The following is a 23,462-nucleotide window of genomic DNA, read 5'->3' as shown; positions in this document are numbered from 1 at the left end:
TCAAAGTAAGTTACATGTATTTATCTATACTTGTATACATCTAAGTATATTTATGTGTAGTATAAGTGTGTAATATATTTTTCTTAATACATTGAGCTCCATTTGTATATATTTAATATATTTGGGAGAAGAGATTTCAGGTTGAAAACAGCTTGAACATACCTCCTTTTGGCTGCCAAAAGCATGTCTTATGTGACAGACTGTCTGAATTTTTTGTGTGTATTTGTGTGTGTGTGTGTGTGTTAATATGGAACATAAATACCCATGTGTCTTTTCACACTTTATCCTAATATTAGGTATAGGAGCTGATGGAGGAAATTGCTGAAGGGAAGAATATCTGTTCACCGTGTTTATCTCAGAGAATGCGGGCATGTGCTTATTAACTCCTTTAGGTTTTTCACCTGAATATTCTGGACTAGATTGATGTAATACTTGGTATTTTGTGTTGTGTATGTTTCTGAGAAATTCGTTTTGCAATTTTTTATTCTTTTTTGTGTGTTTAGATTTCTATTGCTTTAAAGAACATAACCTTTATGACCAAGGAGAAGACCGCTCGACTCATCCCAAATGCTATCCAGATCTTTACAGAGGGTGAAAAGGTGAAAAACTTTTCTACCTTTGCCTTGTAACATAATGTGGAGAAAATCTGCCTCATACTGATCATCAATGTTGGGAATGTAAGCAATTCTTCTTGGAGTTAGGAATATTTAATAGTATTTAATACTAGATTTCTGTATACTTAAATACTTATTGGTGCCTAACTTTAAATGACTGCTAAAATTTTTTGCAGTTTATAGTTTACAGAGAACTTTCTCCCATATTTTTCATTTCTTCATTATAAGAGGTAGGTAGAGTAAGCCTTAGCAAATATCCTTATTATTTCTAAATACCCTATAATTCCATGATCGTGGCTTGGTCAATAATACCTGCACAATAGCAACTAATAAAAACCAGAGTGAACAGAGATTTGGTAGCATACAAGTAAACACATAATCACTACAATCTTTTTTAGAATGGTGATTTTCTTTAACTGCCATCATTTTTATTATCCACCTACAATATCCATCATTTCTTGGTATGAAGAATCTTTTTCTACCCACCTGGAAAATTGATACGGGCTCTGTATGTGACATTAGAAGCATAATGCTGAGAAAGAAAAAGAAATAAGGAAGGAAGGAAGGAAAAAAGGAAAGTATGGAAGGGAATGAAGAAGAAGAAGGAAGGAAAGAAGGAAGAAAGGAAGGAAAGGAGGAAGGAAGGAAGAAGATGAAAGAGAAAAGAGGAAAGAGAGCGGGGGAGAGGGGAGAGAAACACAATCATGAGATTGAATCATTATGATGATACTTTTTAATCTTGTAAAGTTTCTTTCACATGCACTTTCAGTTTTCTTTTTAAACAGTCTCATCCCTACAGAACACTGCCAGGTACAGTACAAAGAACTTTTCCCCTCTGAACTATTTGAGAATAAGTTGTCACTCTGAAGACTTACCACTCCAGACATGATCCCAGATAGTTTATCATGTATTTCTTTTTTTTTTTGTTTAACATTTTTACAGTTTAATTTCAAAGAAAAATCTCAAGTTACATTTATTAGCAAACATATTTCAGCTAGGGAGTTTTTCATCCCCCAAAAAGGTGGCAGATGGAAATGAACCTAATATGTGTTTAAAGAAAATATAGCATGTATTTCTAACAAAGACATTCTCCTACATAACCACAACATGACCATCAAATTCAAGAAATTAACATTGATCATTATCACTGCTCAATTCTCAAACCCTCTTTGGTTTCCTCAATTATCCCAATAAAATCCTTTATAGCAAATAGGCCCAGTTCAGAAATACCTATTACATTTAGCTGTCATGCTCTTTAATTTCCTTATTCTGGACTAGTCCCTTAGTCTTGCCTTGACTTTTATGCCCTTGATGCTTCTAAAGATTATAGGTCAGTTGTTTTGTAGGATATCCCTCAATTGTGTTTGTCTGATATTTTCTTATGATCAAGTTTAAGTTATACAGTTTTGACAGAAATAACACAGAAGTGATGCTCTCTTCTTTCCATTGTGTCCTATCAAGTGGTACATGATTTAATTTCTACCATTACTGGTGATATTCACTTTGATCACTTGAATAAGGTGGTGTCTGCCAGACTTTACTGTAAAGTTAGTCTATTTTCCTTCATAATAATGTTTTGTGGTCAACTACTTTGAAACTATGTAAATATACTATGCCTCATAAAATTTATTCATTTATTTACTTATATCAATATGACCTCATAGCTTCTTATTTTTTTCAATGAATTATAATCCATTGCTATCATTATTTATTTTGATGCTCAAATTGTCCCAAATTTGGCCAGTGGGAGCCCCCTCAAGCTGGCTCCAGTGTTCTTTTGACTATTCTCAGCATTATTTGAACACTTTCTTGCTTTTTTTTTTTTTTTTAAATTAATTAATTAATTAATTAATTTTTTTGGCTGTGTTGGGTCTTCGTTTCTGTGCGAGGACTTTCTCTAGTTGCGGCAAGCGGGGGCCACTCTTCATCGCGGTGCGTGGGCCTCTCACTATCACGGCCTCTCTTGCTGCGGAGCACAGGCTCCAGACGTGCAGGCTCAGTAGTTGTGGCTCACGGGCCCAGCTGCTCCGCGGCATGTGGGATCTTCCCAGACCAGGGCTCGAACCCGTGTCCCCTGCATTGGCAGGCAGATTCTCAACCACTGTGCCACCAGGGAAGCCCACTTTCTTGCTTTTTAGCACAAGATGTTACAGGTTTTCTCTGCCTCAGTCCTGGAATCAGCCATTTCTCCAAGGAGTCCTGTTTTCTTTTAGGGGAGACTGATATTTAGAAGCCAGTTTGTTCACTGCTATAGGGTATCACTGTTTGAGCCCTCTAATTGGGCAGAACAAGGGGATATACAATATATATATAAATTACACACCTATATACATAATACACACATATATATTCCCACTTATACATCTACGTTTATCTATCTATCTATCTATGAATGACAAACCACCAATTCACACGAATACCTCTACTTCCAGTCCAACAACACAGAGTTATTTTTACTTTTCCCCTTCATTTTTTTTGGCTGCACCATGTGGCATGTGGGATCTTAGTTCCCTGACCGGGATGGAACCCATGCCCCCTGCATTGAGAGTGCGGAGTCTCAACCACTGGACCGCCAAGGAAATCCCTTCCCTTTTGTATTTGTAACTCCCTTCCCTGACTGAGAGAAACCAGGCTCCCATTATCCGTAATATATTTACTTTGATCAGTGGACCTGTATGTAATGCATCTTCATCTCCTCTGCTGCCCCTCCCCTACACTTGGTTTCTGACACATAGAGTCAGGTTGCTGCCCATCCCACCACCACATTAGGGCTCTCATCCTGAAAAAGCTCTCCTCACCCTGCTTGGGCTCTGGTACTCCACACAGGGCAGCCCTTCTACGTGGACAACCTCCTCATTCTTCTCTGGTGCTGACACCCTGCTTTGGGCTATTGCAGCTCCTCTGCCCCTACCCTTACCTCTAGCGTGGATGCCTTGCTTTCCTCTGTTCCGCTAAACAGCTTTAGGGCCAAACTGTTTAGGAAGGGAACAAGACCTAAAATAAGCTTATTCTTAATTTTACAATAAATGTATGTGATGAGGAAAAAAATCATAAATTTCTCTATGGCAGGACAATCAAACTAAGTCAGAATTGAAACACACATAACGCACCCCAACATGCCCCCGTTTGGGACGAGTCTTTCCCAGTGTGCAATGTTCATCTACATTACACGTTAACCAGACTTCCTCAGAGTAGGAGAATGGTCCCATTTTTCAGATGCCAGCATTGTAATCTTAAGATTAATATTTCTTTTCCTGTTCCATACAGGGGGTTGCAGTGAACCTAAAGGCTTGCTTTGTATGTGCACACCTGACCGAACATCTCTGATGAACTTTATGTATAATGTTAACCTGTTAATATGATACATAATTCTTTGTCTAACTGTGTCTCTAACTCTTGACTAGTGGGACAGTCCTCAGAGATATCTGAAAGACTGTCTCCTGGGTTATAATCCTCAGTTTGGCTTGAATAAAATTCTCTCTTTTTTTTCTTAGCTTGATTGTTATTGAATTTTTGTCGATATATGTATACACACACACATTGCATTGTTTAAGAAAATCATCAAACAGTTCTAAAACTAACATCTTCCTTCCATGCCTGTACTACCCAATCCCATTGCTTTTTCAGAGGCAAACACTGTTATCAGTTTTGTATATATCTTTTCAGGCCTTTCAGACCTTCTTCCTTTGTATTTACATGTATATACACATACATATAAACATATAGTTTTGCTTTGTTTTTAAAGTAAATGCTATCTTATATGTGTTGTTCGTCAGTTCTCCTTTCTTAAAAAAGAACTTAACATTATTTCTTGGAGTCACAGGTTAGCACATATAGATTGGCCTATCTCTGCTTATTAAAGTGCTGTATAATATTTCATAGAATGGATTTACCATGGTTTCCTTAATCGTTCACTTCCGTTGTTTTATTACAAACAGAGCTGTGGTGAACAGTCTGACCATGCTTTCTTAAGCTCATTTGTGGCTTTCTCACATAGGTAATGGAATTTCAGAGTCAAGCATTTAAATTTTAATAATGATAACAACAGCTAGCATTTGCCGAACATACTTGTTCTAAATATTGTGCTAAGTTTTTTTTACATGTATTTTCTCATTTAGTTCTCACAAAAATTTGCTACTGAAATTATCCTCATTTTGTAGATGAGGAAATTAAAGAAAATAAAAGTGACTCAAAGTCATAGAACTGAGTGGTAGAGCCAGGATATGAACCCAGGTAGTTTAATTGCAGAGACACTGGTCCTAACTACCTCACTGTATTGATTCAGTGATCTTTTACCATCATCATGGAGAAAAAAAATCTACACTACTAAGTATTTATCCCTCCATGTACTATATGGTTAAGGGAAGGTTAATCATGTTTCTTTTAGTTGTTTTCGTTTCTAGCATACGTTCTATGCCCCAGCAGCTTAGAGATATCATTATCCAGAACTCCTCATAAATTAAGGTTATTATTATAATAATTATTATTTATTATTTGGCCGCGCTGCACAACTTACGGGATCTCAGTTCCCCAACCAGGGACTGAACCCAGGCCATGGCAGTGAAAGCCTGGAATCCTAACCACTAGGCCACCAGGGAACTGTCTAAGGTTATTATCGAAGCAAGATATATTAGTAAATTTTTGAAGTTGGATATCTAACAAGGAATAAAATAAGATGCCCAGAAAGATGGGAGTGTTAAGGAGTTGAGAATGTGGTTTTGGTATATAAGAGTGGATAAAGTTGATAACAAAGTATTTAGTTTAAAAAGTGGGAATAGTAAGCATAACACCATGGTGAAAAAGAGATGGACTAGGAGATTTTTCTTATCTATATATCTACATACAAGGTTGTAAGATTATTAAAATTTGGTCTAAGAAAAGGAGATAAAGGGTAGTAAGTAGTGATCATTAGGTCACAATATTATATGTGTAATTGTGTTTGGAAGAGCTCCTAGATATATCCCCATTATAAAAAGTTTTGCTTTTTGAAGAATATTATATAAACTAGGTTTCAGTTTATTAACTGGTAAAATACTACTTTAAAATCTTTCTATGAAAAATATAAACACCTCAAATACTATTTTGTTTGGCATTTTATTTAATAAATCAAAAATGGAACTGAGCTTTCTCATTCCTAAAAATAGCCAATCAATCATGCAAAGTCACTAACTAGGGGATCAGAAGAGACGATACACTGAGAGACTGTACTTAGTGCTGCCACTTGTCATATTTTCTCATAAAAGCCTATTATAAGATACGACTTTGCAAAATCATTTACATGCAGAGGAGGAGATGGGGCTAAAAGCAAACATGGAATTATAGATTGAAGTATGCTATTTTTCTTATACAACATTGAAAGCAAAGTTTAGTGTAAACATGGGTGTTTTATATCTATAATTAATTGAGATTAGGTATTTCTGGATTTTTTTAGAAGACTATGAAAGATGATATAATTTTAAATTAGGATCCTTAAAATAAATCTATCTCTGAAGTCCACTTGCATTTTTCTCTTATTCTTTGTGTATATTTGGCTCAAACAGCCACCAAATCATATCTCTCTGCAAAGTTCAGAATAAATAAAATTTTAATTTTTTTCATAAGTTTATTTAGATTGATTTTAATAATTAAACTACAATGAATGTAAATAGCTACCCAGTTCAAGCTCCTTTCCCTAGTAAATATTGATAAAATTATTTTGCTGTAAGGTACAATTTTAAAAGACACCTTGTTCATGCACCAGTTACGTGGTTTTTTTCTATTATAATGAAAAATTTAACAAAAATTAGTATATAAAGTAGGCAATGGTGACCTACTAGTTTGCTTTGACCATATCAAGTCACAGCAGACTGTCATGACAGATACTTTCCCTTTTTTTTCCATGACATTAAAATTGTCCTATTATTTGTCTTTGCAGTTTTTCTTCACATCTTTTGCTGCCAGGGATAGAAGTTACCTCAGTATCTTTAGGTTGTGGCAGAACGTACTGTTAGACAAGGTAAGTGTTCATACCAGAGGCTGGTGCTTGTTATAATAGCAACCTCCCAGTGTGTACCTAAACAGTGTTTGTGAGTTGAAAGCTCTTTTTTATTTTTCTGTGGTTAATTTTGACTAGACTATTCAAATCCAAGAAGAAACGTGAAGCAAAACATAATCCATAGTTACAAGTTAAGATGTTAATTGTAATCCCCAGAGTAACCACCAAGAAAATAACTTAATAATAACTTACCATCCAAAATATGGTAAAAGAAACATAAAGGGAATGAAAATGACACACTAGAAATATCTATTTAACACATAGAAGGCAGTAATGGAGGAATAGAGGGACAAAAAAGACCTAATAAGATAGAAGACATTACATTAAATCGTTAAACATAAGTGGATTAAACTCCTCAAGCAGAAGGCAGAGATAAACGTGATCCAACTATATGCTATCTATAAGAGACACATTAATTTATTTATTTTTTATTTTTTTTAACATCTTTATTGGAGTATAATTGCTTTACAATGGTGTGTTAGTTTCTGCTTTATAACAAAGTGAATCAGCTATACATACACATATATCCCCATATCTCCTCCCTCTTGCGTCTCCCTCCCACCCTCCCCATCCCACCTCTCTAGGTGGTCACAAAGCACCGAGCTGATCTCCCTGTGCTATGTGGCTGCTTCCCACTAGCTATCTATTTTACATTTGGTTGTGTATATATGTCCATGCCACTCTCTCACTTCATCCCAGCTTACCCTTCTCCCTCCCTGTGTCCTCAAGTCTATTCTCTACATCTGCATCTTTATTCCTGTCCTGCCCCTAGGTTCTTCAGAACCATTTTCTTTTTTTTTTTTAGATTCCATATATAGACACATTAGATTTAAAGACAGAAACAGATGGAAAGTAAGGATAGAAAAAGATATACTATGCAAACAATATCCAAAAGAGAGCCGAAGTGACTATAGTAATCAGACAAGATAAGCTTAAAGACAAAAATTAGTAGAGACAAGGAAGAATATTTTATAATAATAAAAGGGTCAATCCATCTGGAATTCATAATAATTATAGACTTATATGAACCTAATAAGAGAACTCTAAAATATATGGAACAGAAATAAATCACCACATAAACATAAATAAATAGAATACATGGAACAAAAACTGGCAGAACTGAAGAGAAAAATAGGCAATTTAACAATAATAGTTGGGAGATTTCAGTACCCCACTTTAAATGATGTGTAGAATAACTAGACAGAAGATCAACAAGGAAAGAGAAGATGAACAAAACTATATAACTAGAACTAAAAGACATCTGTGGAACATTCCACTCAAAACAGAATACACATCCTTCTCAAGTGTACATGGAACATTCTCAGAATAGACCATACACTAGGTCATAAAACAAGCCTTAATAAATTCAAAAGGATTGAAATAATACAAAATGTGTTCTCTGATCACAATGGAATGAAATTAGAATTCAGTAACAGAAGAAAGTTTGGGAAATTCACAAAAAAGTGGGTATTAAGCATAACACGCCTAGAAAGCCAATGGTGAAAGAAGAAATCACAAGGGAAATTAGAAAATACTTTGAGTTAAATGAAAACAAAAACACAACATACCAAGACTTATGAGATACAGCTAAAGCAGGGCTTAAGAGGAGAATTTATAACTATAAACACCTATATTTAAAAAGAAGAGTGATCTCAAATCAATAAACTAACTTTCTACCTTAAGAAATTAGAAAAAAAAGAGGAAACTAAACTGAAAGCAAATAGAAGCAAGGAAATAATAAAGATTAGAAGAGAAATATATGGGACTTCCCTGGTGGTGCAGTGGTTAAGAATCTGCCTGCCAATGCAGGGGACATGGGTTCGATCCCTGGTTTGGGAAGATCGCATATGCCGCAGAGCAACTAAGCCCGTGTCCCACAACTATTGAGCCTGTGCTCTAGAGCCCGCAAACCACAACTACTGAGCCTGTGTGCCACAACTACTGAAGCCTGCGTGCTTAGAGCCCGTGCTCTGCAACAAGCGAAGCCTGCACACCACAAAAAAGAGTGGCTCCCGCTTACCGCAACTAGAGAAAGCCTGCATGCAGCAACAAAGACCCAATGCAACCAAAAATAATAAATAAATAAATAAATTTATTAAAAAAAGAGAAATGTATGAAATAAAGAACAGAAAAATAGTGTTAATCAACAGAACCAGAAGTTCTTTATTTGAAAAGATCAACAAAATTGACAAACCTTTAGCTAGGGTTACCAAGAAAAAATTAAAATTATTACATTCAGAAGTGAAAGTGGTAACATTACTACCGACCTTACAAAAATAAAGGGTTTATACTATGAACAATTGTATGCCAACAAATTAGTCAACCTAAATGAAATGAACAAATACCTAGAATGTCACAAACTATTAAAACTGACTCAATCAGAAATAGAAAATCTGAATAGACCTATAACAAAGAAAGAGATTGAATTAGTAATCAAAAATCTACTTACAGAGAAAAGCTCAGGTCCAGATGGCTTCATTGGTGCATCCTGCCAAATGTTACAGTAGAATTAATACCAATCTTTCAGTCTTTCACAAAGTATTCCAAAAAATTAAATAGGAGGGAACACTTCCCAACTCAGTCTCTGAAGCCTGTATTACCTTGATACCAAAAACAGACAAAGAACATCACAAGAAAACTACAGACCAATATTTATGTTCATTGTGTCTATGAATGTAGACACAAAAATCCTCAAGAAAATATTAGCAAACCAAAGTCAGCAACATATAAAAAGATTATATGCCATGATTTATACAAGGTTGTTCAACATGAAAATTGATCAATGCAATACACTATATTAGAATAGAGGACAAAAAACATGATCATCTCAATCAATACAGGAAAAATATTTGACAGAATCCAACATCCTTTCATGATAAAAAATAAAACAGGCTAGGGCTAGCAGGAAATTTCATCAGCCTGATAAAATTCACACCTACATATTTAATGGTGAGAGACTAATGCTTCCGCCTTAAGGTCAGGAACAAGGCAAGGATGTCCTTTCTTGCCACTTCTGTTCAACATTGTATTGAAGGCTTTAGCCAGGGAAATTAGGCAAGAAAAAGAAGTAAAAGACATCCACATTAAAAATGAAGAAATAGAGACAGCAGAAGCAAGAAGAACTACAATCCTGCAGCCTGTGGAACAAAAACCACATTCACAGAAATATAGACAAGATGAAAAGGCAGAGGGCAATGTACCAGATGAAGGAACAAGATAAAACCCCAGAAAAACAACTAAGTGAAGCAGAGGTAGGCAACCTTCCAGAAAAAGAATTCAGAATAATGATAGCGAAGATGATCCAGGACCTCGGAAAAAGAATGGAGGCAAAGATCGAGAAGATGCAAGAAATGTTTAACAAAGATCTAGAAGAATTAAAGAACAAACAAATAGAGATGAACAATACAATAACTGAAATGAAAACTACACTACAAGGAATCAATAGCAGAATAACCGAGGCAGAAGGACGGATAAGTGACCTGGAAGACAGAATGGTGGAATTCACTGTCGTGGAACAGAATAAAGAAAAAAGAATGGAAATAAATGAAGACAGCCTAAGAGACCTCTGGGACAACATTAAACGCAACAACATTCGCATTATAGGGGTCCCAGAAGGAGAAGAGAGAGAGAAAGGACCAGAGAAAATATTTGAAGAGATTATAGTCGAAAACTTCCCTAACATGGGAAAGGAAATAGCCACCCAGGTCCAGGAAGCGCAGCGAGTCCCATACAGGATAAACCCAAGGAGAAACACACCGAGACACATAGTAATCAAATTGGAAAAAATCAAAGACAAAGAAAAGTTATTGAAAGCAGCAAGGGAAAAATGACAAATAACATACAAGGGAACTCCCATAAGGTTAACAGCTGATTTCTCAGCAGAAACTCTACAAGCCAGAAGGGAGTGGCATGATATACTTAAAGTGATGAAAGGGAAGAACCTGTAACCAAGATTACTATACCCGGCAAGGATCTCATTCAGATTCGATGGAGAAATCAAAAGCTTTACAGACAAGCAAAAGCTAAGAGAATTCAGCACCACCAAACCAGCTCTACAATAAATGCTAAAGGAACTTCTCTAAGTGGGAAACACAAGAGAAGAAAAGGACCTACAAAAACAAACCCAAAACAATTAAGAAAATGGTCATAGGAACATACGTATCGATAATTACCTTAAACGTGAATGGATTAAATGCTCCAACCAAAAGACACAGGCTTGCTGAATGGATACAAAAACAAGACCCATCTATATACTGTCTACAAGAGACCCACTTCAGACCTAGGGACACATACAGACTGAAAGTGAGGGGATGGAAAAAGATATTCCATGCAAAGGGAAATCAAAAGAAAGTTGGAGTAGCAATACTCATATCAGATAAAATAGACTTTAAAATAAAGAATGTTACAAGAGACAAGGAAGGACACTACATAATGATCAAGGGATCAATCCAAGAAGAAGATATAACAAATATAAATATATATGCACCCAACATAGGAGCACCTTAATACATAAGGCAACTGCTAACAGCTATAACAGAGGAAATCGACAGTAACACAATAATAGTGGGGGACTTTAACACCTCACTTACACCAATGGACAGATCATCCAAACAGAAAATTAATAAGGAAACAGAAGCTTTAAATGACACAATAGACCAGATAGATTTAATTGATATTTATAGGACATTTCATCCAAAAACAGCAGATTATGTTTTCTTCTCAAGTGCGCACGGAACATTCTCCAGCACAGATCACATCTTGGGTCACAAATCAAGCCTCAGTAAATTTAAGAAAATTGAAATCATATCAAGCATCTTTTCTGACCACAATGCTATGAGATTAGAAATCAATTAAAAGGAAAAAAAAGGTAAAAAACACAAACACATGGAGGCTAAACAATACATTACTAAATAACCAAGAGATCACTGAAGAAATCAAAGAGGAAATCAAAAAATGCCTAGAGACAAATGACAATGAAAACACGACGATCCAAAACCTATGGGATGCAGCAAAAGCAGTTCTAAGAGGGAAGTTTATAGCTATACAAGCCTACCTCAAATAACAAGAAAAATCTCAAGTAAACAATCTAACGTTACACCTAAAGGAACTAGAGAAAGAAGAACAAACAAAACCCAAAGTTAGCAGAAGGAAAGAAATCGTAAAGATCAGAGCAGAAATAAATGAAATAGAAACAAAGAAACAATAACAAAGATCAATAAAACTAAAAGCTGGTTCTTTGAGAAGATAAACAGAATTGATAAACCATTAGCCAGACTCATCAAGAAAAAGAGGGAGAGGAATCAAATCAATAAAATTAGAAATGAAAAAGGAGAAGTTACAACAGACACCACAGAAATACAAAGCATCCTAAGAGACTACTACAAGCAAGTCTATGCCAATAAAATGGAAAACCTGGAAGAAGTGGACAAATTCTTAGAAAGGTATAACCTTCCAAGACTGAACCAGGAAGAAATAGAAAATATGAACAGACCAATCACAAGTAATGAAATTGAAACTGTGATTAAAAATCTTCCAACAAACAAAAGTCCAGGACCAGATGGCTTCACAGGTGAATTCTATCAAACATGTAGAGAAGAGCTAACACCCATCCTTCTCAAACTCTTCCAAAAAATTGCAGAGGAAGGAACACTCCCAAACTCATTCTATGAGGCCACCATCACCCTGATACCAAAACCAGACTAAGACACTACAAAAAAAGAAAATTACAGACCAATATCACTGATGAATATAGATGCAAAAATCCTCAACAAAATACTAGGAAACAGAATCCAACAACACATTAAAAGGATCATACGCCATGATCAAGTGGGATTTATCCCAGGGATGCAAGGATTCTTCAATATATGCAAATCAATCAATGTGATACACCATATTAACAAATTGAAGAATAAAAACCATATGATCATCTCAATAGATGCAGAAAAAGCTTTTGACAAAATTCAACACCCATTTATGATAAAAACTCTCCAGAAAGTGGACATAGAGGGAACCTACCTCAACATAATAAAGGCCATATATGACAAACCCACAGCAAGCATCATTCTCAATGGTGAAAAACTGAAAGCATTTCCTCTAAGATCAGGAACAAGACAAGGATGTCCACTCTCACCACTCTTATTCTACATAGTTTTGGAAGTCCTAGCCACAGCAGTCAGAGAAGAAAAAGAAATAAAAGGAATCCAAATTGAAAAAGAAGAAGTAAAACTGTCACTGTTTGCAGATGACATGATACTATACATAGAGAATCGTAAAAATGCCACCAGAAAACTACTACAGCTAATCAATGAATTTGCTAAAGTTGCAGGATGCAAAATTAATGCACAGAAATCTCTTGCATTCCTATACACTAATGATGAAAAATCTGAAAGAGAAATTAAGGAAACACTCCTATTTACCATTGTAAAAAAAGAATAAAATACCTAGGAATAAACCTACCTAGGGAGACAAAAGACCTGTATGCAGAAAACTATAAGACACTGATGAAAGAAATGAAAGATGATACCAACAGATGGAGAGATATACCATGTTCTTGGATTGGAAGAATCAATATTGTGAAAATGACTATACTACCCAAAGCAATCTACAGATTCAATGCAATCCCTATCAATTTACTAATGGCATTTTTTACGGAACTAGAACAAAAAATCTTCAAATTTGTACGGAGACACAAAAGACCCTGAATAGCCAAAGCAGTCTTGAGGGAAAAAAACGGAGCTGGAGGAATCAGACTCCCTGACTTTAGACTATACTACAAAGGTACAGTAATCAAGACAATATGGTACTGGCACAAAAACAGAAACATAGATCAATGGAACAAGATAGAAAGCCCAGAGATAAACCCACGCACCTATGGTCAACTAATCTATGACAAAGGAGGCAAGGTTATACAATGGAGAAAAGACAGTCTCTTCAATAAGTGGTGCTGGGAAAACTGGACAGCTACATGTAAAAGAATGAAATTAGAACACTCCCTAACACCATACAGAAAAATAAACTCAAAATGGATTCGAGACTTAAATGTAAGACCGGACACTATAAAACTCTTAGAGAAAAACATAGGAAGAACACTCTTTGACATAAATCACAGCAAGATCTTTTTTGATCCACCTCCTAGAGTAATGGAAATAAAACCAAAAATAAACAAATGGGACCTAATGAAACTTCAAAGTTTTGCACAGCAAAGGAAACCATAAAGAAGATGAAAAGACAACCCTCAGAATGGGAGAAAATATTTGCAAACAAATGAACAAAGGATTAATCTCCAAAATATGTAAACAGCTCATGCAGCTCAATATTAAAGAAACAAACAACCCAATCCAAAAATGGGCAGAAGACCGAAATAGACATTTCTCCAAAGAAGACATCCAGGTGGCCAAGAAGCACATGAAAAGCTGCTCAACATCACTAATTATTAGAGAAATGCAAATCAAAACTACAATGATGTATCACCTCACACCAGTTATAATGGGCATCATCAGAAAATCTACAAACAACAAATGCTGGAGAGGGTGTGGAGAAAAGGGAACCCTCTTGCATTGTTGGAGTGAATGTGAATTGATACAGCCACTATGGAGAACAGTATGGAGGTTCCTTAAAAAACTAAAAATAGAATTACCATATGATCCAGCAATCCCACTACTGGGCACATACCCAGAGAAAACCATAATTCAAAAAGACACATACACCCCAATGTTCACTGCAGCACTATTTACAATAGCCAGGTCATGGAAGCAACCTAAATGCCCATCGACAGATGAATGGATAAAGAAGATGTTGTACATACATACAATGGAATATTACACAGCCATAAAAAGGAATGAAACTGAGTCATTTGCTGAGACGTGGATGGATCTAGAGACTGTTATAGAGAGTGAAGTAAGTCAGAAAGAGAAAAACAAATATTGCATTATCGTATTAATGCATGTATGTGGAACCTAGAAAAATGGTACAGATGAAGCTGTTTGCAGGGCAGAAGTTGAGACACAGATGTAGAGAACAAACGTATGGACACCAAGGGGGAAAGCCACGGGGGTGTGGGGGTGGTGGTGTGATGAATTGGGCGATTGGCATTGACATGTATACACTGATGTGTATAAAATTGATGACTAATAAGAACCTACTATATAAAAAAATAAAATTAAATTAAAACATTAAAAAAAATAATTTTAGGAACTATTTATTTTAGTTCTTCAAACAGAAAAACTGCCTGGAGATAAGTTCTCTTTGGTAAGTTTATATTTCAACACATGTATCTATTTTATATACTATAGAGATATACACAACATGAATTGAATAAAAGCTCTAAGAAAGATCTGTCATTTCAAAAAAAAAATGAAGAAATAAAACTATCTCCATTGACAGATGACATGTTTTTGTGTATATAAAATCCTAAGAAAACCAATAAAAATGTGCGAGAACCAATAAATAAGTTCAGTAATGTTGCAGAATGCATGATCAAAATACAAAGATTACTTACATTTTCTATACATTCACAATAAACAATCTGAAAATAAAAATTAAAAAAAATTCATTTACAATAGCATCAAAAAAGAATAAAATACTTGGGAATAAATTTAACAGAAGTATAAGACATGTACTGAAAGCTACTAGACATAGTTGAAAGAAATTAAAGGAGACTTAAGTAAATGAAAAGAATCTCATGCTCATGGATTAGAAGACTTAATATTGTTAATATGGCAATACTCCCCAAATTGATCTGCAGATTCAGTGCAATCCGTATCAGAATACCAACTGGCATTTTTGTAGAAATTGACAAGTGGATTCTAAAACTCATATGGAAATGCAAGGTACCCAGAATAGCAAAAACAATCTTGAAAAAGAAGAACAAAGTTGGATGAATTAGTCTGTTAGGTCTGCCATAAAAAAATGCCATAGACTTAATGGCTTAAACAACAGAAATTTATTTTCTTAGAGTTCTGGAACCCAAAGGCCCCATCTCCAAATACTTTGGGAGTTGGGGTTTCAACATATGGATTTTGGGGGGACACAATTCAGACCATAGCAACTTCATTTAATCTTAATTTCCTCCTTAAAATCTCTGTCTCCAAGTATAGTCATATTGGGGATTGGAGCTTCAGCATGTGAATTTGGGGGAATACAATTTGGTTCATAACATTGGAGGACTTAACACTTCTTGATTTCAATGTTTACTGCAAACCTGCAGTAATCAAGGCAGTATACCCTGTGTTTGGTTCATAACATTGGAGGACTTACAGTTCTTGATTTCAGTGTGTACTACACATCTGCAGTAATCAAGGCAGTATACCTGGCAAAAGTCTAGACATAGATTAATGGCATAGAATTGAGAATCTAGAAATAAAATCTTAAAATTAATTATCAATCATAAATTGATTTTTGACAAGGTTACCAAAATAATTCAGTGGGGAATAAATAGTCTTTTCACCAAATGGTGCTGGAATAACTAGATATCAACATGCAAAAGAATGAATTTTAACCCCTATTTCATACCATATACAAAAATTAACTCACAATGGATCATAGACCTAAATGCAAGGTCTAAAAGTATAAAACTCTCAGAAGAAGCTGTAGGCGTAAATACTCATGACCTTTGGATTAGACAATGGTTTCTTAGATATGACATCAAAAGCTCAAGTGGCAAAGGAAAAAAATAGATAAATTGGGTTTCATCAAAATTAAAAACTTTGTGCTTGAAGGAGTCCATCAAGAGAGGGAAAAGGCAACTAACTCATGGAGAGGATATCTGCAAGTTATATATCTGATAAGGTATTTGCATCCAGAGTTACATATCTGGAGAGGAAATATGTGCAAGTTATATATCTGATAAGGTATTTGCATCCAGAGTTATATATCTGGAGAGAAAATATGTGCAAGTTATATATCTGATAAGGTATTTGCATCCAGAGTTATACATCTGGAGAGGAAATATGTGCAAGTTAAGAGTATATAAAGAATTCTTTTTTTTTTATAAATTTATTTATTTATTTATTTATTTATGGCTGTGTTGGGTCTTCGTTTCTGTGCAAGGGCTTTCTCCAGTTGCGGCGAGCGGGGGCCACTCTTCATCGCGGTGCACGGGCCTCTCACTGTCGCGGCCTCTCCTGTTGCGGAGCACAAGCTCCAGACGCGCAGGCTCAGTAGTTGTGGCTCACGGGCTTAGTTGCTCCGCAGCATGTGGGATCTTCCCAGACCAGGGCTCGAACCCATGTCCCCTGCATTGGCAGGCAGACTCTCAACCACTGCGCCACCAGGGAAGCCCATATAAAGAATTCTTACAACTCAACAAGAAAAAGACAAATAGCCAATTAAAAAGTGGGCAAAGGATTTGAATTGTAATTTCTCCAAAGAACATATACAAATGACCAAGTACACGCAGAGATGCTTAGTGTCATTAGCTGTTAGAGAAACATAAATCAAAACCACAGTGAGATACCACTTCACACCCACTGGGATGGCTAAAATAAAAAGACAGACATTACCTAATGTTGAAGATGTGGATAAACTAGAGCCCTCATGCATTGCTGGTGGCATTGTAAAACTTGGAAAAATTTGAAAAACAGTTTGGTAATTTCTCAAAATGTTGAATATAGAGCTACCATATGACCCAGCAATTCCATTTCTAGGGCTGTATGCAAGAAAATTGAAAGCATATGTTCACACAAAAACTTGCAGTCAAATATTCATAGCATTAGTCATAGTGGCCAAAAATAGAAACATCAACAGATGAAAGTATACATAAAAATATACAAAATGTGTATTCATAAAACAGAATATTATTCAGCAATAAAAAGGAGTGAATTACTGATACATGGTACAACGTGGTAAACCTTGAAACATTATGCTATGTGAAAGAAGCCAGTCCCAAATGAACACATATTATATGATTCTGTTTTTATTAAATGTCCAGAATATGCAAATTCAAAGAAGTTGAAAATAAATTTGTTGCCAGGGGGAGGGAGGAATGAGGAGTGACTGCTAATGAATTTGGCCACCTTTTTGGGTTGATGAAAATATTATAAAATTCGTAGTGATAGTTGTACAACTCAGGATATGCTAAATACTACTGAATTGTATGCTTTTAGAAAAGTGAATTTTATGGTATGTGAATTATAGCTTAGTAAAGCTGTTATTTGTTATTTAAAAAAATTTTTTTAAACAGACATTTATTTCTCTATAGCCATTATTTTGTTAAAACTTTAAAAAAGATTTTTATTTTATATTGGAGTATAGTTGATTTACAATGTTGTGTTAGTTTCCGGTGTACAGCAAACTGATTTAGTTATATCAATACAAATACATATATCTATTCTTTCTCAGATTCTTTTCCCATATAGGTCATTACAGAGTATTGAGTAGAGTTTCCTGTGCTATACAGTAGGTGCTTGTTGATTATCTATTTTATATATAGTAGTGTGTATCTGTTAATCCCAAACTGTTAATTTATCCCTCCCCACCATCTTTCCCCTTTGATAAACACAAGTGTGTTTTCTAAATCTGTGAATCTATTTTGTAAGTTCATTTGTATCAGTTTTTAGATTCCACATGTAAGTGATATCATGTGGTATTTGTCTTTCTGTGTCTGACTTACTTCACTTAGTATGATAATCTCTAGGTCCATCCATATTGCTGCAAATGGCATTATTTCATTCTTTTTTATGGCTGATTAATAGTCCATTATATATATGTACCGCATCTTCTTTATCCCTTCCTCTGTTGATAGACATTTAGGTTGCTTCCATGTCTTGGCTATTGTAAATCTTGCTGCAGTGAACATTGGGGTGCATGTATCTTTTCAAATTATGGTTTTCTCTGGATATATGCCCAGGAGTGGGATTGCTGGATCATATGGTAGCTGTATTTTTAGTTTTTTTAAGGAACCTCCATACTGTATGCTTTTAGAAAAGTGAACTTTATGGTAAGTAAATTATAGCTCAGTAAAACTGTTACTTTTTTAAAAAATGGTTTGGGGGAAGAGTAGAGATTTCCAGCTGATAAGAAAGGTTCCTTCTTTGCAGCAGGAGCTTAAACACCACTGGCGGAAACTTGACCTCCTCTCCTCCCCGCTACCCAGCTCAGCTCCTCACTGGAGTGCACAACTTCTGCCTAAGGGCTCTTAGGATTGAATGACTTCCAGTTTTTCAGGGAGCTGCTGAGGTCTGGGTCTTTGAAACAGTGCTCTGCTCGGATGCTTTCACTTTGCAGGAGTGCTGGGGGACTCAAGGTGATCTGGAAGTTGGGAGATGGAGGAGAGAAGTGGGTGGGGGTGGGGGAACTTGCCAAGCACAGACCCTCCTCCCTCCTTAAGGGAACGTTTAAGGCTGACAGGGCAGCCCCAAGCCCAAGCTCCCCCCACCCCCTTGAGTCTTTCTTGGAGTTTGGGCGCCCAGTCTCCCCATGCCCATGCTCCTAACCTGGGAGATGCTTAGGGCGGTGGGCCCGCGGGTGCCAGGTCCAGCGGTGCATGGCAGCCACCTGGGAGAGCACCGAGCAGATGTGCTAAGGTATGAGCCTCCCGCAGCTCCACTCTGCCCTACCAGGTCGTGCTGCAGGAAGGGGGTTGAAAACTCCAGTGTTGCTCTAGGGACATGGCATGGCTAACCTTGCCCCCAAATACCAATTTTTTTCGAGTACTCTGGGAATCTTCCAGGTGCGTTCTCTCACGCTAACAAGGAACCAGAGACTGCTATGCAGCCTACGTTTGGTTATACCCTAGATCTGAGTGTCCTCTGCAAATCACTTTTGCGCTTATCACACTCGAGTGAGTTGGGATGCATCCTCACGAAAACAAATACCTCCTGGGAAGTGATTAAGTTCAGGCTTACAGATGAGCCGGGGAGAAACTGAGATCTGAAATTTAATGAAAAAAGAAAAAAAAAAAAAGCTCTTTGAAGTGGGAGGAAGAGAGGGAATTCCAGAATACTTCTGAGGCCACCATAGCCAAGAAATGTCTTGTATGCTGGCTGGGAGTAAAATCTAACCCTCTTTGAAAAGAGCCTCATGTCACCCGTGTTCTTGATGTGTACACGAGGAGTATCACCATCTTTACTGTAGTTATACCTTTCAGATCTTTGGATTATTTGGTTATCTTTAACATTGAACATGCAACTCTATTTCAAGTGGACACTATACTCTTTTTTTTTTTTTTAATTTTTTGGCCATGCTGCTCGGCTTGCGGGATCTTAGTTCCCCCACCAGTGATTGAACCCGCAGCCTCGGCAGTGAAATTGCGGAGTCTTAACCACTGCGCCGCCAGGGAATATCGCTATACTCTCATTTTAATAAAGAGAACGGTTACCATTTCTGCTCTATACTATGACAAAAATCAACCTTTATGCATATACTATATGTTAAGTACTATACAGACCTTAATGAAAGTTGAAGGTGAGATCTCAGGTTTAAAACTGTCCTAATTGGAATTTTGAACACTGTAGAATTCACCCAGAAAAGGAATTAGAAAACAAAATCAACAACAAAGCTACCCTTCCTGTGTTCTTCTAGTGATCTTTGAAGAACAATTCTTTTTAACATGGTAATATGTATAACAATAATAGTAACTCCCACTTAGGAAGTATTAGGTGCCAGGCATAGTGCTAGGTGCTTGGTGTAGTCTTAGTATTGTCTGTAATTTTACAAGCCTCAGTTGTCTTCTAGTTTTTTTTTTTTGTTTTTTTTTTTTAAATATTTATTTATTTATTTATTTATTTATGGCTATGTTGGGTCTTCGTTTCTGTGCGAGGGCTTTCTCTAGTTGCGGCAAGTGGGGACCACTCTTCATCGCGGTGCGCGGGCCTCTCACTATCGTGGCCTCTCCTGTTGCGGAGCACAGGCTCCAGACGCACAGGCTCAGTAGTTGTGGCTCACGGGCCCAGTTGTTCCGTGGCATGTGGGATCTTCCCAGACCAGGGCTCGAACCCGTGTCCCCTGCATTGGCAGGCAGACTCTCAGCCACTGCGCCACCAGGGAAGCCCGTCTTCTAGTTTTTTAAAGTGATAAAGCCACATTGGTTAGATTCCTTGATCTTTTGTAATACTATTTTGTAAAAGAGAAGGTAAAAACCAAAATTCATAAAATACACAGCCTAACTACAAAATTCTAGAAAACAACACAAGTAATTTGAATAATAAATTTTGTATATATTCAAACTACTTTAGGGAATTTAAGTTCAGAATATTATAATCATGTTTACTTTTAATTAGGGAATTTGAGAGTAAAAGTAAATATGTGTTACTTTTGCTTGCTGTTTGCGTAATAAAGCCTTAAAGGCATAGTATATTAATCTAGATAAAAGACTATTCCAGTAAGATTGATTAAGACAATAGAATGATGTTAAATCTGTGTGTGTGTGTGTGTGTGTTTTATTTAATTCTCCAGTAAGATAAATCTACAAAAGGGGAAAAAGCTGGAGGCAAATATGGTGCCTTTGAGAAAGAATGCTTTTAAAAGTACATTTTTTTTTTTCATTCGTAAGGTTCCTCTGATGCATTGCTTCAGAAAGGACAGTTTATTTCAGGTATTTGAGTTAGCTTACCATAAGTCTTCAATGTTTAGACATGTGTCTAAACTGTCACCATGTCATTCATGCTGTAATTAATAGCACTTCAGCTTATTCACAGCCTTTGAGTTTAGCACCCTTCTTGCAGATAGCACATTGAGTGTTTGAGATTTGTGAGGCCAGAAGACTGTGGCAGCTCCATTCTCGGTTACAAACAATTGATGTTTACTGACTTTTGTAAAGAACCTCTCAGCCCTTCCCCACGCCAGACCTCCACTTCTTGTTTGAGTTTAAGCCCCTCCCCCTTCCATGTTTTGTATCAGAGCCAGGCCGTCTTCCCGCCTGTTTTTGTATGGTCCACAAAGTAAGAGTGGTTTTACATTTATATTTCATGGCAATTATATGAAATTCAAATTTCAGTGTCCATTAATAAAATTTTATTGAAACACAGCCATGCTCATTCTTTATGTGTTGTCTGTGGTTGGTTTCACACTACAGAGGCAGAGTTGAGTAGTTGCAACAGAGACTAAATGGACCACAAAGCCTGAAATATTTACTCTATGGTCTTTTACAGAAACAGTTTTTTAACCTCTGAACAATACTAAACCAAACTCATCTTTTTTTGAAAAAAAATAAAATGCATACCTGCTAATGTTAGCTTCCTGCTTAATACCCATCACCCTTGGATAAAAATTTTTAATTGTTTATAGAGACTGTATGATCTGGCCCCAGCCCACCACTCCAGCCTCATTAATACTTTTAAGTTTCTAGTGATATTGTCATATTATTAGATTTAGGATTACTCATGCTAATAATACAGGCAGGATGTGTACAGAATGAAATTGTTCTTTTTGTACTATTTTTTCTCTGAGAGATATAATAGTGGTATCTCTTGCCAGTACACGGGGGCTACTGGGAAGCTAGCTCTCCATGGAAATTTAAGAGTACATATTGAGAGTGGATGTTTAAATCCAGGGCCTAATAGAGCAGAAATCTGCACTCATTTTAAATTCTAAAGCTTAAAGAAACAGAATGGCTTTCAGGCTTATTCCCAAAGGCCAGAATTAGGAGGCATGTGTCAGAATTAGGGAGGAGGTTATGAGGGGTGTTTTGTCAATGTATACAGACCCAGCCTCTTCCAATTTTGATACATGTCACTCCATCTTCTATTTTGGGAATCTCTAGTTGAAGGATGACAGGAGTGTATCTGTTCCTCAAGTGGGTTGGGGAAAAAAGGATTTAAAACAGTTTACTGATTGTATTAGTATATATAAAGAAAGAATGTGTTGGTCTGAAGGGGGCTTGGCCAGACTTAGGCCAAGAACTTAAGACCTAGGCCAGAAAAGCAAAGTCACAGAGGCAGACTTTGACCACTAGAGAAATGTACAAAGATGGGACAGAGATGAATCATCAGGCTCCATCAGTGTCACAGTAGTTTTAACTTTAAAACTGTCTACCTTTGCTCTGACTTCATGCTTATCATGCAAATTTCTGATTACTAGTCTGATTTCCAAGATATTCAGGTACCTGGATGGTAGAATGAACGAATTCTGATGATTAGAAAAGATCGTTCCCCTACTGTGCATTAGTATATTTACTACGGAGCATGTACATGCAGCTTGTGAGTGTGGCTGGTTTGAGTCAGCTGATCTGAGTGCATCTCTAGGATGTCAACAGTGCTGAGGCCATTCTGCAAACAGTGGTTAGTTTATCAAGTTAGTGTCACCTTTGAGACTTTCAGAAGAGTGTCATACAGCTTTTTCCTGCAGACTCCTCAGCCTTATCAAACCTCTTATTCCTGCTTATGCCCCTCTCCAATGATTCTTCCTTTTGGAATTACTTGGAAATCTAGAAGTTTTCCAGTAGTCCTATAAATCTAATAAGTACCATATTCAAACCTACCAGGAAAAAAAAATGCAAATTGCTAAGTATTTTAGTCACATATTCTATATAATAACCTGGCAGTGTAGAAGTATTAGTATTTATATATTGTTCCCTCTTTTTTACCTTTCTGGTTGGCAGAACTCCCCCACCTATTTTCCCTTGGTCAGTGAAGTATACCTCCTCCTCCCCAGTCACCCAAGCCAGAAACCTGGTGCATCCTTGTTTCTTACCTCTTCTTTGCCAACATGTCATGTTGGTCATCAAGGCCCTCATCATTTCCAGCTTGAACCATTACAGTAGTCTCCTAAGGATCTCTTTTTAACACTCTCATCTGTCCTTTAGGTCAGGGGTCCCCAACCCGTGGGGGGGTTGTTAGGTTCCTGTTAGGAACCGGGCCACACAGCAGGAGGTGAGTGGT

At 36.6% G+C, this 23,462-nt stretch overlaps 1 protein-coding gene across 3 annotated transcripts in view; it reads left to right on the top strand.

The window, feature by feature from the left end:
- GRAMD1C (GRAM domain containing 1C) overlaps positions 1 to 23,462 on the top strand; it is a 100,599-nt gene that overhangs the window by 41,776 nt on the left and 35,361 nt on the right. For all 3 annotated transcript variants that reach the window (XM_036851719.1, XM_036851718.1, XM_036851721.1), the window contains 2 exons: positions 504 to 599; positions 6,529 to 6,609. In XM_036851719.1, the coding sequence (XP_036707614.1) occupies positions 504 to 599; positions 6,529 to 6,609 (177 nt within the window). The remainder of the gene's footprint in view (positions 1 to 503; positions 600 to 6,528; positions 6,610 to 23,462) is intronic.

This window comes from Balaenoptera musculus, chromosome 4 (genome assembly GCF_009873245.2).
Source record: "Balaenoptera musculus isolate JJ_BM4_2016_0621 chromosome 4, mBalMus1.pri.v3, whole genome shotgun sequence".
In the NCBI taxonomy this organism is placed as follows: Eukaryota; Metazoa; Chordata; class Mammalia; order Artiodactyla; family Balaenopteridae; genus Balaenoptera; species Balaenoptera musculus.
Note: the sequence above shows the minus strand (reverse complement) of the source record. Positions and strands in the feature narration are given on the sequence as shown.